Source organism: Eurypyga helias, unplaced genomic scaffold (genome assembly GCF_000690775.1).
Source record: "Eurypyga helias isolate BGI_N326 unplaced genomic scaffold, ASM69077v1 scaffold5654, whole genome shotgun sequence".
NCBI classification, from domain to species: Eukaryota; Metazoa; Chordata; class Aves; order Eurypygiformes; family Eurypygidae; genus Eurypyga; species Eurypyga helias.
Window position 1 is genome coordinate 15,081 of NW_010246695.1, and position 16,132 is coordinate 31,212.

The 16,132-nt window shown below is 52.4% G+C and overlaps 1 protein-coding gene across 1 annotated transcript in view; it reads left to right on the plus strand.

Moving 5' to 3' along the window:
* The window catches only part of TMEM184B (transmembrane protein 184B), a 14,335-nt gene extending 3,131 nt beyond the window's left edge, over window positions 1-11,204 (plus strand). The window contains exons 3-8 of the mRNA XM_010150479.1: window positions 3,160-3,250; window positions 3,791-3,866; window positions 6,905-6,996; window positions 7,290-7,459; window positions 8,613-8,807; window positions 10,772-11,204. Coding sequence (XP_010148781.1) covers window positions 3,160-3,250; window positions 3,791-3,866; window positions 6,905-6,996; window positions 7,290-7,459; window positions 8,613-8,807; window positions 10,772-11,013 — 866 coding nt within the window. The 3' untranslated portion in view covers window positions 11,014-11,204. The remainder of the gene's footprint in view (window positions 1-3,159; window positions 3,251-3,790; window positions 3,867-6,904; window positions 6,997-7,289; window positions 7,460-8,612; window positions 8,808-10,771) is intronic.
* The last annotated feature ends 4,928 nt before the right edge of the window (window positions 11,205-16,132 follow it).

Here is a 16,132-nt window from a genome sequence, read left to right on the forward strand (position 1 = left end):
CCCTAGACTGGCTTTCTCAAAGCCCTGTCCAGCTGACCTTCTCCCTTGCTGGCTTCTAAGCATGACAAGATGCATTGAGCCTTCCCTCCAGTGTTCTGTAGAGACAAAGTTTATTATGATTTTCTTGGGTCCTTTGTTTCAGGAAGGCGTAAAGCCAAAAAAATCTGATTCTAGCTGGATGTTTAAAACAGGCTATCGGTTAGCCTCCACTTATTGAAGCAGCACTTTATGAGCAGCTGGACGCTTGCTTTGTCCTGTTTTCCTGGCACAGTTAGCTAGCGACGTATTCTTCTGGTCCCATCCGGCGATCACGCAGGGTAGCAGAGCCACCACGTGCTGGTGCGGACGAGGTGTAAAGCGCTTCAGAGCCCTGCAGGAGACAGGGTGCCGTGGTCAGGACGAGTTACCGGTTGCTTTGTTTTCGGCCATCTGCTGCAGATGATAACCACTAGCGTTTTATGCAAGGGAAACAGTTACTCTCCAATAAATGCTATCTAAACTGCCCCCCGATCTCATCCGGAAAGGAGCCCTCTGCCCATTCAGCAAGAGAAACCGCTCTCTAGCCGTGCGTTTTTTAGGAACGTGTATCGCCATTCCCTCATTACATCGTAACTCGCTGGTGCGGTTGCTTTGGTGAGATCTGCATTGCAGAGAGGTGCCTCTGGCCATGTGGGCGAGTTAATCAGCGGAAGGGACCAGCAGGCCTCCTTCACATCCATGACAATGCTGGGGAATGCAGCAGCAGATGGCAAACACGTGCACGTGATACAGAAGGCATCTTTGTTTGGGCCTGCGTTGGGGTTTTTTTTTGTCTTCCCTCCTTCCCCGCCCTGCGCACGTGTGTAGGTCCATCAGGAATCCTGCCACTCTGTGAAACTCCTCTCGTAGCAACAGCCAGTATCCCTCTGCCTTGCTTGCTTGGGCAGTTTGTAAAACATCCGAGGGTCTGCTCGGGAGGGAGCCTGTGCTCCGAAATTCACCTCGGCAGGCTGGGCTGTGCAAAAAGACTACAGGTGGAGGGGAGAGCACCTTCAGTTGGCAGGTTCACTCCCTTACTTTTTCTGGGAACTGCTTTGAAACAGCCTTTTTGTTCTCTGCCTTCCCTTACCATACACTTCCTAGTTTAATTTTTGGGAAGTGTGAGGAGCTCTGTTAGGGAACAGAGGGAGAACACCCTGTTAATAAACTTTTAAAGCTGTCTTGGGCCATTTATGGGCTGCGTTTCATGGTGTGTGTTAGGAGGAACATGTTTTGGTCTTGCTCTTTCACATGACTGCTTCTGTACAAACCTGGGTGTCGGTGACACTGGCACAAGTGGATTTTTATGTTGATGTCATGAGCACCATCCGATGAATGTGGGTCAGGAATGGGAGAAGAGTTCTCTTGCTGGTCTGGTGAACTTTAATAGTTGGCACTAAATTCTTCTGGGGACAGCAGGGCAGATATTCCCCTTCCCTCTATCCCAGACCCCTTTTTTTATGTGTGTGTGTGGTTTCTTCCTCTGATGTCATCTCTTCCCTAGTGACTGTGGAATGGGCAGCTGGTATTGTAATGACCACATCAGAGGGCAGGGGTCACTGGAGGACAATAGGAAAAGCTCAGCTTTTCTTCCTCTGGATGCTGGGAGCTATCAGCCAAGTTGCAGGAAAATTGCAGGCAAAAGGGGGTTATCACAGTTATTTAAATAAGTTTCCCATGCTTGGTGTTTTCTTGTTGCTGTGTGAACATGCCTAACTTTGTTCAGTAACAAGGATTACAGACGGAGTAGCAGTATCCCAATTACATCCACAGAAGCAGGTACACCGCAAGCTTTTATATGCTGTAGCATTCTTGACAGCTAGGCATGTCTACAAGCCATTAATATAATGTTTTGAGACTGTGGGTGTTCTGGGGAGCGTTGAGTACCTCTTTTTCCAGGGCATAGTTTAGATGTTTGTAGAAGAATTAGATTTGATGTCTGTCTTTGACTTTGGAAGTTTATCCACGTGGGAAAATTGACCTCGGGTCTAATAACTGGCTGCTTGGTGAGGTCACCTTTTCAGCACTGTATATTATTAGGCTTTTGCTCTTATTTCAAAGTTCCTTGAGAGAGACTTCTATCTCCATCTCTAGTTATTTTCTCAAGTGCTGGGGGCCAAAACCAAGATTTGGCTGTTGGCGTTCTAGGGAGTGTCCAGGTATGGACTGTCACGGAAAGTAACGTTGAAAGAAGGGTCGCCTGGTCTGTCATTTTGCCCCAAGGCCGTATGTGCCAAATTTAGGAATACAGTCCTTGCGCTACAAATCTCACAACTGTATGAGGGTCCTTCAGTGATTGTAACAAGTCAAGAGAGCAGCAGAGAGGGCATGTACAGGTTTACTTCCTGCACAATTAAGTGGGTTTGGATCCCATGAAAAGGAAACGTGTCTGTAGTTACGAAGAGAGTCCTCCCCACAGTGTCTTCACCTCGGTTTATATGTATCAGCAAAACTGAGCCTTGAAGAGAAGTGAAATGGAGCAGTGTATTAGTGGTCAGTCTGAGAAGGCTTTTCCTCACCTGTACCAGGTTGTTGGGGAAGGCAGAAAAGAGGTGCCCCAAGGAGAAGGCTATTCAGTAAGCAAGAACTTTCAGCTGAAGAAATGAAACACAGAGCCTGTTCTTCAAAAATCTCCGCTAGACATGAAAACAGTTTCATTGATTGGTAAAAATGCTCTGCTTTTCCAACTTTTGTGTCTACAGTCTGGTTACCTGGGAGAGAGAGACTGTGTTCATCACCTAAAAGGTTAAATACAGGAGACAAGATACAGTTGATGGATCAGAGAGAACTTTTCCGAGTGATGTGGTACTAGTGTAACGTCCTGGAATAATGCACAGGAACCCTGTAAAGAATGCCATCTTACAGGTGCCAAGTAAAACAGAGGCTGCCGTGGTTTTAAATGGTCCTGTGACCCTTTTGGCATGAGTTGTGGAACTGGCCTGGGACCTTGGCCAAACCCCAGTTCAGATAGTCTTGGGAATGCTGAGGTAGGATGATAAATGCAGTGAAAATAACCTGCAGTGCTGTGAAGGGAAAGATGCTGCGTAAGCGATCCCTGCTAATGTTTGGTCTGTGTCCTGTACTCTGGGTCCTTGCACCTGTTCTGAAGTTGGTTGTCATTTTACTCTGATGTCGTTGCAGCCTTTGTAATATACAACTTTCTCAGCCTCTGCTATGAGTACTTGGGAGGGGAGAGCTCCATCATGTCTGAGATCAGAGGGAAACCAATCGAGTGAGTATTTATTCTGCTTACAGCATGATGCTCTCATCCTTCTGTGCCCATCTACCATGTCTCTGTCCTGAAAAACTGTGTCAGGTGGCAAATGCCTGCTGGGACTGGGCAGCCAGGATGGTGATGATTTACCAGTACCCTGCTCTGAGACAGATCGGGCTGATCACATCCTCTTAGGCAAGCTGGACTGATTCACAGCTTTTCTGGACAACTGCCTACTCCTTTGTTTCTTCTCTTACTCCCTTCTCCTCCTTTAAATCTTTTCTATCTTCAGTTGGCTGTGTGTGCTTCCTCCAGGGTCTGTTTCTCCCCATGCAACTCAGCTTAAAGAAAGAAATAAAGAAGAAAATTGGGGTGTGGAGTCAGGATGTTGCTTTAAGCACCTCTCTGAAAGAGGGTACGGCTGTAACTGTAGTCATGGTTGGAGAAAGCACCAGTTCTGCAACTTTGCTACAGAGAGGTAGACAAAGAGGGTAGGAATTTTGCACTCTAGCCCAAATCTTGCTTCTGAACCCTGTCATCTTGTGTTGGCTCTTTCAGGTCCAGCTGTGTGTATGGGACTTGCTGCCTGTGGGGAAAAACCTATTCAATCGGATTCCTGAGGTTCTGCAAACAGGTACAGGCTGGAGGAGCTGCGCCGTCCATGGAGTGTGGCGATGGTGCCTTTTGCTGCTGAACTTCTGAGATGAACACTCCTTTGAGGGCATTTGTAGTATCGTTTTGAGAGGCCTGCAGACTGCTGAGAAGAGGGGGTGTTTCGGGGTGGGTTGGTTGGTTTGTTTTGAACGATCTTGACATTTTCTACTCTGCCCCACATCAGGAATACCTTAGCAAAAGACCCAGTCTATCTCCTGGATCTGATGTTAGCCCTGGGAAGAAATTCTGATTTCCTCTTCCCTTTCTGGATTGCAGAGGTCCCAGCTTTAAGAAATCGATGGCTGCGTGGTGTTGCGGCCACCCCACGGTTGTGTAACAGCCTCCTGAATTCCCAGTGCTGCTGTTGTGGTTTGGCATCGAGGAGGGGGTGGAGGTTAAGCGTGACACAGTGCTTTGTAGGAGGAACCGAGTATTGCTCACCATGTGTGTCTGTCTGTGCTGAATGGGGTATGTCGAGGGGGAGGGAACGGGGGAGATCTAAACCTCGATACAGCCCTTGCCTGCTCATCCCAGGTCGGTCACCCCTGGCTGCCACGAAGCAGCAGGGGAGTTTCAAGGCTTTGCTCACCTGCTGAAACGAACACGTGAGGTTTCTCTGGAGACGGCGTGAAGCAGGTCTGGTTCTTTGGAAGGGATCAGGTCAGTGTAATTATGGTCTCTGGGTCTAAATATCTGCCTCGAGTCCTCCACATCACGCCCCATCTTCTGTGTTTTAGCAGTATGCCGGGACAGCAGAGGTGCAGTGCACCCTCAGTAATATCCAGCGTTAACCTCTGCAGCGTGACTGGCCTTTTTCAGAGGACCATGTCTTTCTTTTCTCTGTTCTGTTTGTCTCTGCTGCGTGTTCTTTCCTCATGGCTTCTCTCTCTTCTTCCCTGATACTTGATTTTCTGAGCTGCTCCTAGTGTGCTGCTTCACCTGTTTCTCTTGGCCTTCATGTGTACACCCTGTGTTTGATTCAACACATTATCTATTCTTTTTGCTCCTAATGTTAACTTTTACCTTTTAAATGTGTCATAAGCAAGCATGACATCCATCAAGGTGAACGAGTGCTGGAGAAATAATTTCCCTCAGGCCTCTTGTTTCTCGTGTCCCACAGCCTCTGGCTCTTATCTCCACGTGGGTTGCACCTGCCTGCGTTTGGGAAGTTTTTTTCACAACAGTGAGGACTAGAAGCACTTTTTTGGTGGGTTGCTTTTTTTTGGCAGGGGGAGGGTGGAGAGCAGATTCTGCTGGTTTTCCCCAGATCCTCAGCTCACTTGGTAACTCAGGCTTAGGTGAATGTTTTGCTTTTGCTTTGCTGCTCTACCTGGCAGCAGTTCTTCTAGTCGGGCTTGCCCCTTGCAAACTGCTAACTCTGCTGTGGAGGCTCTGCAGGAGGGGTCTTGCAAAGGGATCTTTAAGTACTTCTGTCCTTGGCTCGAGCCTTGGTGAGGATCTTTGACACTAAGGCTCACTTTCTAGTAGTTCTAGACTTCCAGGATTCCTGGGAAGACCTTTCAAGCCAAATTCCTGGGTAGGCTGGTGCACAGGGACAAGAGAGCACGCCTCTGTACTGATCTGTGCAGGATCCACCATCGTGGTGATCAGGAACATGTGTGTTGGAAGAAGCACCTTGCCCGGTTTATCTTTGCTCCCACCATCTCCAGCACTCCTGTTGCCTGCCCATCTACGGCTCTTGCCAGCCCCTTTCATCCTGAGGGAATCTGCGTGTTACAGCCATTCCTTCTTTCCGCCTTCACCCCCACCCGAGCTGTTCTGGGGCAGGTGCCTGCCCTGGGTCCGTCGGTCTGCCTGCGGCCCTCTGGCACTTGGGTGGCTGCGGTGTGAAATGTGGGCGGCTTGTTCCCTTAAAGATGTCTCGATTGAGATGCTTCACTGGGTCTGTGTCTGGTGACCCTCGCAGATGGGTCACACACCATCCATGTGCTTCCCGTACGCTGTAGCATCTTCTAGGGAAGCGACTAAAAATAGGACGTGGTGGTTTGGATTGCAGGGAAATGGTTAAAACATCCCCAGATTGGAAGGAGGGGAAGCGCAGAGGACAGAGTTGTTTACCAATTAGCTTGACCTTTTCCAGTTCACATATTTACAGTGACTCACTAACTGGCATGTGCTGGGGTTTTTAATCTCCTTGAAGTCTTATGACCGCTAACAAATTGCATCGTATCCAAAGCAATTATTCCTGTTTGGTTTTGCCTTCTTTCCATACACAGCCCTCCCCGCATGTGCGCAGGTCAGCACCTGCCTGGGCTCTTCCAGCCTCCTTCGGGAAGACACGGGCGACGTTTTCAGAGTCACAGCCCTCTGCTCTCTCAGCCCCTCGCAGCTCAGCGTCTCCAGGAAGATGAAGAATGAGGTGGCTTTGGGAGAGGCGTTGTCCCGATAGGATCAGTGAGTTACACTGGCGGAATGGGTAGAGCTGATCCCAAGTGCCACGGAGCCTTTGGGGAGATTCAGTAAAGGTCGTGTGGGTGACAGCAGAGTAGCTCTTAACTTCTTTCTGGCAGCACGTGTCGCTGTGCGTACAAAGTGCCTTTTCGGAGAGCTGCGCTCCCCTCCTGTCCAGGGGAGCATCTTGCCTAGCTTTATGGATCGGAGTTTGCTTCCCTGCCCTGGCATCCCTTTGTTAAACTTGCTGTGTCTGTACAGCAGCACGGTGTGGGATTTTCCTTTCCTCATGGCATGACCATCCCTAAATGTGCTGCAGCACAGCCCTGGAAGACAGCCGCTGAGCAGTTTTTAGGAGCAACCTACAGGGATGTTTTTCTTCCCAAGCAGATAGCACACACATTTCTTCTGAATCTCCTTTATCTCCTGCTGGGTGCTGCAGCCCTCAAGCACAATCGATAGCCAGCAGTAGGGTCACACTCTTGTTGGTAGTGGGTTGTGTTGCCTTGCTGAGTTGTCCCAGTGGAAACTCCATCGTGGTGCTGGTTTGGGAACTTGGCCTCTTGCACGTCCTGCCTTCTCACGTCTCCTCTCTCATTCCTGTAGGCGACCCTGCAGTTCTGTGTGGTGAAGCCCCTCATGGCAATCAGCACGGTCATCCTCCAGGCCTTTGGCAAGTACCAGGATGGTGACTTTGAGTAAGTGTGTGTGTCTGTCACGCAGGCCTCGGCTGCACCTTCTCTGCTCAGCTGTGCTTACGGTCTGTGTGTGTTCTGAGCTGTGGGAAAAGACATGGGGGCAACACGGGCTGAATATGCACATGAGAGAAGAGGGCAGGGGCAAGCCTGTTGGTTTCAGGTTTTTGCAGCCTTGGTTTGGGGGAGGGAATGGGACAGGGGGGCAGGAGGAAAACAGAGCCTTATTACTCCCCAGTGGCAAGAGGAAAAAATCAGGCTGAAACTTCAGGCGTTCACACATCTTCTCTTTTCAGTGTAACCAGTGGCTACCTCTACGTGACGATCATCTACAACATCTCTGTCAGCCTGGCGCTGTATGCCCTCTTCCTTTTCTACTTCGCCACGCGCGAACTGCTCAGTCCCTACAGCCCGGTCCTCAAGTTCTTCATGGTGAAGTCTGTCATTTTCCTGTCCTTCTGGCAAGGTGAGCTGCTTTTCACGTCCCCTGGTAGGCACAGAGAGCGCTCCGCAGAGATGATAGAGCAGATGCTGATTAATAGCCAGAATGTCTTGCTGTATTATTGTTATATTTGGTTTATGGTCTTTCATTGCTGTTTCGCTCACTTTCATCTTTGTTTCTGTGCTCCCGCATCCTCAGTGTCCACATGTACGTACATATCTGCCTGGTAAAATCAGCTGTTTGTATTCCCCAAACAATCGCAGAGCACGAGCTGCCAGTGTTTAACCAATCAAACGGTAGCACTCAGGTAAAACTGGCACATCCAAACATTTTTAGGACTTTTTTTTTTTTTAAGTGCTCTATGAATAAAATGTTAATGGTGTGTCTGTGATGGACGCGAAGCGGCACACTGGCCGTGTGTGGCGTGTGAAGCACCGCCGGGCAGAAGGAAGGACATCAGAATACACATGATGCAGAGGCGCGTTCGGAAAGCTGAAATCCCGCCTAAGCTTAGTGCTTCTTGCTAATTGCCTCTCTGCGCTTCCCTGTTCGGTGCCCTACTTAGGTTTACTGAGCTGTACTTCAAAGGCTAATTGAGTAGGAACTTAGGTGGAATTTAGGTTGTTGGAGTATGGCCCATCCTCCCTGTCTACAAACTAATAAGCTGTCTAGTTTATCACCTCGAGCCATCTGGTCATGCGCTTCCCGTCTTCTCTGGAATTCTGAAGCCACCTGGCTATGGACAGGGAGAAACATCTTCCTTGGAATGGTGTGTCAACACCATTTCAGGATTAAAATGAAAAGCTCCGTTACCTCAGTTTTTGCTCTGGCCAGTGGAGGTGTGGAGATCACGCGCAGAAAGAGCTGACCGCTCCGCACCCTTTTGAGCTTAAGCCCTGCAGCAGCGAGTTCCGCAGGTCATCCATCAGTTGAGACTAGCAGAGGGTCAGTAATTGAACATTGTTTGCTTAAACGCATTCATCTCGTTGACTGCTCCTTTCTCTGCAGTACGCACAGTTGTAGGGGGGAGTATCTAGCCCGCTCCATGGTGGGCCACTACAGAAACGGTAGTTTCTGTGTTAAATGGCTTTGCAGCTGCACAGACTGTTCCCCTTCCTCGCAGTTAGTACGTGATCGCGCTTTCTGCATGTTTACGTGGGTTTGTTGCTTTGTTTAGGGATGCTGTTGGCCATCTTGGAGAAGTGCGGTGCCATCCCCAAAATCCACTCTGCCAACGTGTCCGTGGGGGAAGGGACAGTGGCTGCTGGCTATCAGGACTTCATCATTTGCGTGGAGATGTTCTTCGCGGCCATCGCCCTGCGCCACGCCTTCACGTACAAGGTGTACGTGGACAAGAGACTCGATGCCCAAGGTAGGAAATGCGCCAGCGCGTACGGCGTGTCTGTCTGGTGGGGAGGAGACTGGTCCCCCTGGCAGCCAACACACCGACAGGACTCCCGACCTGAGTGCTTTGAAAAACATGACATCCCCTCCTCTGTGGTGTCTGAACAGATGTGTTGCGCAAGGGTTCTGCAGGGCAGAAACCTTGCCTGAATTGCCTCGTTCCCTTTTCAGTTCCCCAGTGTGCCACCCACGAGAGCTGGTTGCAGACCTGAGGGCTGCAAGAAGTTGCATCCTTTTGGTAGGGTGGGTTTGTCCTCCTTCCTGTCTCCCCAGAGGGGAACTCCATCCCTCCCAATTGTGCAACAGACTGAAGACAGGAGGGACAGGGCCTGAAACAGGCTCTGTTTGGAATCTGGCTCAAGAAGATGAGCCTGTGCTTTGGCAATATGTTTGGCTTGGAGGAGGAGGATCTTTCTGCAACGACTTTGAGGGCTGGGCAGCTTGAAATCTTATTCCAGGGAAGAGGGAGGTGGATGTTATCTCTGGGAAAGGTGATTCTCATGCCCAGTCTGTGCAAGTGCACTTGGCATTCTCTAAATAAAGGGGTTCCTTCCTGCTGGGGGGAGTTGTGCTGAGGTGTGGGAAGACAGCAGCCCTTGGGCAGTGCACATGGAGATGATCCTGCCATCCCAGCCAGCCCCAGAGGTTTTGGAAGGAGAGTGGCTGCAGCTGGGGTAGATGAGGTCCGTGTGTGATGAAAGGGTGAGCTGGAAGGCCAGTGCGGTGGGGGATGTTTCGGTGGTGGGTCTTGTTCAGTTCTTGTTATTTCCTCTCTCTCTCTTTCTCTGTCTCTCTCTCCTTTCCCTTTTATCTATCCCTTGCTTTGGCCACTGGTCCCTGATGCAGCTGTTCCATCATATGGCCCGTACGGTAGGTACAGCATGCTCTGTGTGTTTGTCTCTGTCGGTTTTTAACCGGGATGCTGTTCTGTCCCGATTCCTAGCCTGCCTGCTACCTGCTCTGTCCCTTGTCACCCTGCCTTGTAGGTCTCTAACTCGACTGCCTCACGCAGCTGCTTTTGGGTTGTCTGAACCATAAGCTGCAAACCAGCCCCGTGAGCAGTGCGTAACACGTGGCATTAGAGCGTTTGTGTCGGGACTGTGCGAGTCTCTCTCCAAAGAGTTGTAGAGGCACTGAGGGAGCTGGTCTGCCCTCACCCCGGCCTCCCTCTGCTTTCGTAAATGCTGCAGATGAATGGCACCCTTTGGTCGGCTGGGGAATCTCATCCCCAGGACTGAGCAGAGCCAGAAGCCCGTGCTGGAAACGGGACCGGGAAGTCATGAGAAATGGCAGCTCCTAGAAGGACACACAGCCTTCCCCTGTGCCCAGCACTTGGGTGGGACAGTCTCCAACTGTTGTTTCCTTCACGGTATCACTGTGACACCCTCCAGCTGTGGGGTGGTTCTGCCTCTGGTACTGCCTGCTCCCGTCCCTTCCCTCCTGTGCGCTGCTTTCCACTTCCGTGATCTCTTTCCCATGGGCGATTCGATACCGCCCATCAGTCTGGTTTCCAATAAGTGGGAATGGCAAACACCGCTTCTCCACTATTCGTAGAATTTCCTTCGTTTTTGTCTTCTGGAACCCTTTACAGGAGCACCTCCATACCCGTCCTCGCTGCACGCCCAAGCCGGCGCATGTAGTATGCAGTGGAGGTTGTCACTGTGGGTACGTCCCGCTCCCACGGTGTGAGAATCCCCCCGTTGGGTGCCGAGGTGGATTCGCTTGGCTAGCAGTGGCTGGGCTTCAGGAGCCGTGACTGGGAAAACCTGACACCGTTTGTGTGGCGTTCCCTCAGCAGCTGCTCAAGGAAGGCTGTAAAGTGACTTCTGCAGGATCTAGGAGTGCATGTTCCCTGTTCCCCTGACCCTCGTGTCAAGGAGGGGGGAAGGCGGCAGCGTTCTTCACTTGTCCCTCCCCATCTCACCCCAACAGGTCGCTGCGCTCCCATGAAGAGCATCTCCAGCAGCCTCAAGGAGACCATGAACCCCCACGACATAGTCCAGGATGCGATCCACAACTTCTCCCCAGCCTACCAGCAGTACACCCAGCAGTCAACGCTGGAGCACGGCCCGCCCTGGCGCAATGGCAGCCACGTCATCTCGCGCTCCCACAGCTGCTCCGGGGCCCGCGACAACGAGAAGACCCTCTTGCTGAGCTCCGATGATGAATTCTGAGAGGGGAAACTGCCAGCACAGGCTGTCCTTTCCCTCCTTTTGTTGTTTTTTTTTTTTTTAATTTATTGAAGCAGAAACATGCAAGTCATATCACTTCCTAGAGAGTGCAGATTGCAGAAGTGGGCACTTCCCATTAGCTTTTGTGGGTACAGACACGATAGCGGTGCAGAGGTTGGGGAATGGCCAGGACTCCATTCTCAAGGCTGTTCGTGGAATTAACTGAAGCAAAGCTCCAGGGTTTTGGGGCTCTGGCCTCCTGGTTGGTGTGGAACATGACTGGCCAGAGCCTGGAGTTGTGGCCAAAAGTGATTTTGGGTGGGTTTTTTGTTCCAGTTTGACAACTCGACTGCTTTCTATTCCTCTTCCTGAATGGTTGATGTAGGCACAGTTTGCTCCCTGGTACTAACATCTCTGTGGTCCTTGGGAAATGGAATTAGGATGCAGCAAATACACACTCCTGAGGACCAGACCAGAGGCTGGTGTCTCCATAGCCATTGCCTTGAATGCTTCGTAGGGAACATCCACCCTCCTAAGCACCTGGACCTGTGGTCCAAGTGAGTGAGGGAGAAAGAACAGGAATTCCTTCCTGTTCCTCTGCTCCCCATATCCCCTCTGCTCCCCTTCGAAGCAGGGATGGAATTACTGCCTCACAGGGGCAGGGTTTTCTCCTGATGAGGTGTCCAAGATTCCCATCTCCTCTGTGTTCCTGTGGCAAGAAGCCTCCTTGGAGCGTCTGCCTCCTGCTAACAAGACTGAGGACTGGCCACGATAGGTGGTGGATCTAGAGCTTTGCCCTTTTCATCCCTCTTTGGGAAAGGAAGATATGTAAACACTAACATGTTTTTTTCTTCTGGTTTCCTGTCTCCTACCACCATAGCTGCCCCTCTTGAGGGTGTGGATGGCACCAGGCAGCTGCCAGAGCAGGTCCTGGTCTCTCACGGGTAGCTCTCCCCGTGTTCGCCATCACCGACCTCTGCCGGGAGCTGCACAGGTTTTGCCCTTAGGCTGGAGTATTCAGGAAGGGATGTGGCACACTCCTCCTTTGCTTTTTATCTCCGTAGTTGTTCCGGGCCAAACTGGAGCAGACTTGAAACCTGACGTGATCTGGCTGGTTAAAATTGCCCCTCGTAGTTCCCCAGGCGCGGTCGCTGCCGCGCGCTTTGCAGGCCCTGCAGCACCCGCGATGCTGTCGAGGGCAGAGCCAGCATCAGTGGGAAAAGAAGCTTCCCCTCGCTTTTGCCGGGTTTTGGGTTGGCTCCTAGGTGTTTAGTGGAGCCAAAATAAAAATGATCCCTCTAGATCTATCCAGGGACCAGGAAATGCCTCTTGCTTGCTTAAAGTTATCGAGGGGAGGATAGGGGAGCACGCTCCAGTGCCATCAGTCGGATGCCCTTACCCCCCAAGAATGCAGAACGGGGAGCTTGGAGCAAGGTGCTGTGTTCTTGGCTGTGGTTTCCCTGTTCCTCTCCTGCTGGATGCCCACCCTGCCGTCAGCAGACCTGTGTGTTGCCGGATTGCCCCTCATTACTGGGAGAGCTGGGCTCTGATTTACTGCCTGGAGTTACCTTTCCTCTTGTATCCTAATCCATGTGCTTGTGCATTCCCTTTCTCCCAAGCGTCTGTGAGGGAAGAGCGCCTCGTTTCTCCAGCACCCTTGCCAGAAGCTGCCGGTCAGAAGCCGGGGGAAAGGGCTGGAGGAGAGGCGGGTGTGCTCCCTGCTGTGAGGGTAAGCCAGGTGTAAGGACAGCGTCTCCTTCCGTACTCGCCCCTCTGAGGGGGCCGGAGGCAGGGTCGGTGGCTTTCCCCGTTTACACACATCCCACGACGCCATGCGGCTCGTTACGGCTTCTCCTCCGTCTGTCGCTGCTTAAACGGACGTGCAGAGCCTTGGCCTGGGCTTAGTGTAAAACTGCTTTTCCTCGTGCCGTAGGCCACCGGGGCTGAGGGCTGAACGGGCTTTCCTCCCGCCGGCCCCGGCTGCCGTTGGTAGTCCCGTAGCGCGGGGTGTTCGCTTTAAACTTCCCTTCTCTCTCAGGCGAGCGGGGCATGGGGCGTGATCCCTCCCTCCTGCTGCCCTTGCAGGGGGATCTGGTTATTCTGGAAGCTTCCTGGCGGGTTAAAGCATAACCCTTCGCACCAGCTGCCTTCGGAGGAGCTGGTGAAGAGCTGCTGCCCAAACACCAGCCAGCTGCCCTGCCCCATCATGTTACGTACGTGTATTTTTTGTTAACCCCACGCAGCGTCATCTCCGAGCTTCCCCTCCTCCCTCGCGCCAGGCAGGTGCCGAAGCGAGGGCCGGCTCTGGAGCTGCTCTGCCTTGGAGGGACAAGCGTCCCGTAAGACCCAGAGCTGGAGGGAGCGGAGGCATCCCGGGGTCTCGCAGGTCTGCTTGCCGTAGCCCAGGGCCCCGAAAAACCCGTTGGTTCCAGGAGTAGGCCCTTGGAGCTGCTCTCCCTCACCTGCTTCCCCTCTCCTTCCTTCTTGTTTACCATGTAACATACCCATGGGGTTTGTTTATTATTTTTCCATATAGAGTAGTTCTTTGTATATAAACAACTGAAAAAAAAATTATGATAAATAAGAGAGTCACCTAGTTTTGTACCTACTGTGTTTAACTGATGTGAGCTCAGCGACAAGCCGCTCTCTATTTTGGTCTTTGTGACGTTATACTCCTCAGAAATGAGCAAATACGATGACAAATAAAGATATAGAGATACTCTAGATTGTACTTCAGCCGCCTCCGCGTGGTGCTGTCCGGGTGGCTGACCTTGTTGCTCCGTGCAGGGGGCCAAGGCTTAGGGGGTCAGTGTCTCTCCTAGTCCGGGAGAGTTTCCCACCGCATATGAGATGTCCATGAGGACAGCCCTCACAGCCCAAGGCAACAGCAAAACCCGCTTGCCAAAATCGTGGAGTAGAGGCTGCTACCTTCACTCTGCGGAAGGGTGGCTTTTCCCCCTGGGAGGACATCGGGCTTCACCTGCCTGCGCTTTCCTTCCCCTTCTCCTGCCGCCCACAGACGCCAGCTCCATGCTTTTCCCCTCGCTGCTCCTGAGTCAGGCAGCGAGGTCACTGGGCAGGGAAATTTTTGGGTAGAGCTGCCTGGGTTGCACCTGCCTTTCCTCCTACAGCAGTCTGAGGGCAACCTGGAAGGAATTTTTCCTAGCAAAAAGCATTCTCTTCTCTAGGAAAAGCTGATTTAACTCAGCCGAACTACTCCTGAAGGCAAGCGGATGGGGGGGTGACGTGCAGCACAGGCTCGCTTACTGAGCCCTCATCTTCCAGAGGGACCAGATCTGCGCCTGGAAAGTGCCCAGCTGTGCCCCATCCAGGCTTTTTTGGGCATATTCCTGACCCTGTCCTGTGGCAGAGCTCAAGGGAAGCTAAAAAAAAAAAAAACCCTATGTCTCACCCAGAGACAGCTCAGTCCCGAGGTTCAAGGATGACCAAACACACTCTCACTGTGGAAAAAAAAAACCCAAACCAAAAAAACTCACTTTATTTGTAAAGTCTACAAAATACAGAGGAGTCAGGTAGGACACATACCGTAAGTCAGAAAATAAATACTATTTTTTTTTTTTGCTCTATATAAGATAAAATGTGATTTGCATATATAAAATATAAAGTACGGCTCTGTACCAACATCCTGGCTGTGCCGAGAGGCGGAATGGCAAAGAGGACGTGACAATAACTTATGTTCGTGCAATAAATAAACCCAAGAGGAGTTGGGGTGGGGGGATGCCAGCCACAGTGCCCCCTCCGTGAGCGGTGGGCGCTTCCCCGGGCAGGGATGGAGGCTGTAGCTGGAGTGGTGATACCCAGGCAGGGGCAGGGGGTGCTGAGAGGGGTCTGCCTCCTGGTACCTCCCCTGCGCTGCCCGTGTTCAGCAAACCCAACTCTTTGCCAGCGTTCCAGCCTGCTGAAGAGGCAGTTGTCCCACACCAGTGTCCAAGCTGGAGGAAAACCCAAGGGAGGAGCCTACCTGCCTGCCAGGCGGCTCCCAGGAGCCCGGACGCTCTCCACCCCTGCTTCCTACCTCCTGTACCTCCACCCCTCTGGCTCTCAGGGGCCAGGAGCACCCTTCCCTGGGCTTTGTAGGCAGTGGGAGCGCTTGGTGGGGCCGTACAAGTTGGCCTGTGCTGAGCAAAACAGTGTTTATCTCTGCTCCAGCTGCCTCCGCTTCCTTCCTGCCAGTGCTGCTGCATTTTGGAGACACCCGGCCAGGCTGAGCGTCCCGTAGGCAGGAAGAGGCGTGAAGGATGTGCGTGATGGAGCGATAAAGTGGCACCGCTGCTTCTCCCCTGTGCGGACAACAGCCTGGGCTGACCCACCACTCCCCCCTGTCCGAGGGACCCTCCTCCATCACCATCACCTCTGGGCTCCCCCAGCGCTTCCCTATTCTGATCACACTTACCAGGCACCAACCTGAATCCCCTTTCTCTCCCCCTCTGACCTGCCACCTTCCCTCACCATCTCCATCCTTAGAGACTCCAGACATGCTGCCACCTTCCTCACCTGCTCCAGCCATGGTCCAAGTTTGGGTGGGGGCAATGCTGACACCCCTCCCCATCATATTCCTTCCACCTCTTGCTGTAAAGCCTCTCTCCCTTCCTTTCCCTCCCTGGCATGTGCTCCTGGGAGTGCCTGGTACAACCTCAGCTCTCCCATGCCCTTCCCAAAAAAAAAAAAGAGAGGCACCTGGTGTTTTCCTGCCAGCTTGGAGCTGTGGGACACTTCCCCACCGCTGACTGCACCCCCAAGGGCAAGGGGTGCCTGGCCGGGGGGGCTGCAGCAGGGGACAGGGCTGGGTTGGAAGGGAGGGGGCTTCGGGGACCACCAGTGGGGTCCTGTCCTCTGCCCCAGCACCCACGCTGTGGCTGCCCTCCCTCCCTACACAGGGGAGCTGGGGGTCGGAGGATGGGAGAAGGAGGATTTCAGGCATAGGTCCTGTCAGGGAAGAGAACAGGGAGGGTATGGGAGGAGATTCGTGGGGGAAGGGGCCCCGGGGGGGTCATGCCCAGCCGGGGGACGGAGGCCAGCACTAGGAGTAGGCGGCCTGGTTGGCACCGGACTTGACGATGGTGATGACGCTGGCAGTGGCCACCTTGGCAGGGGTCCCGTG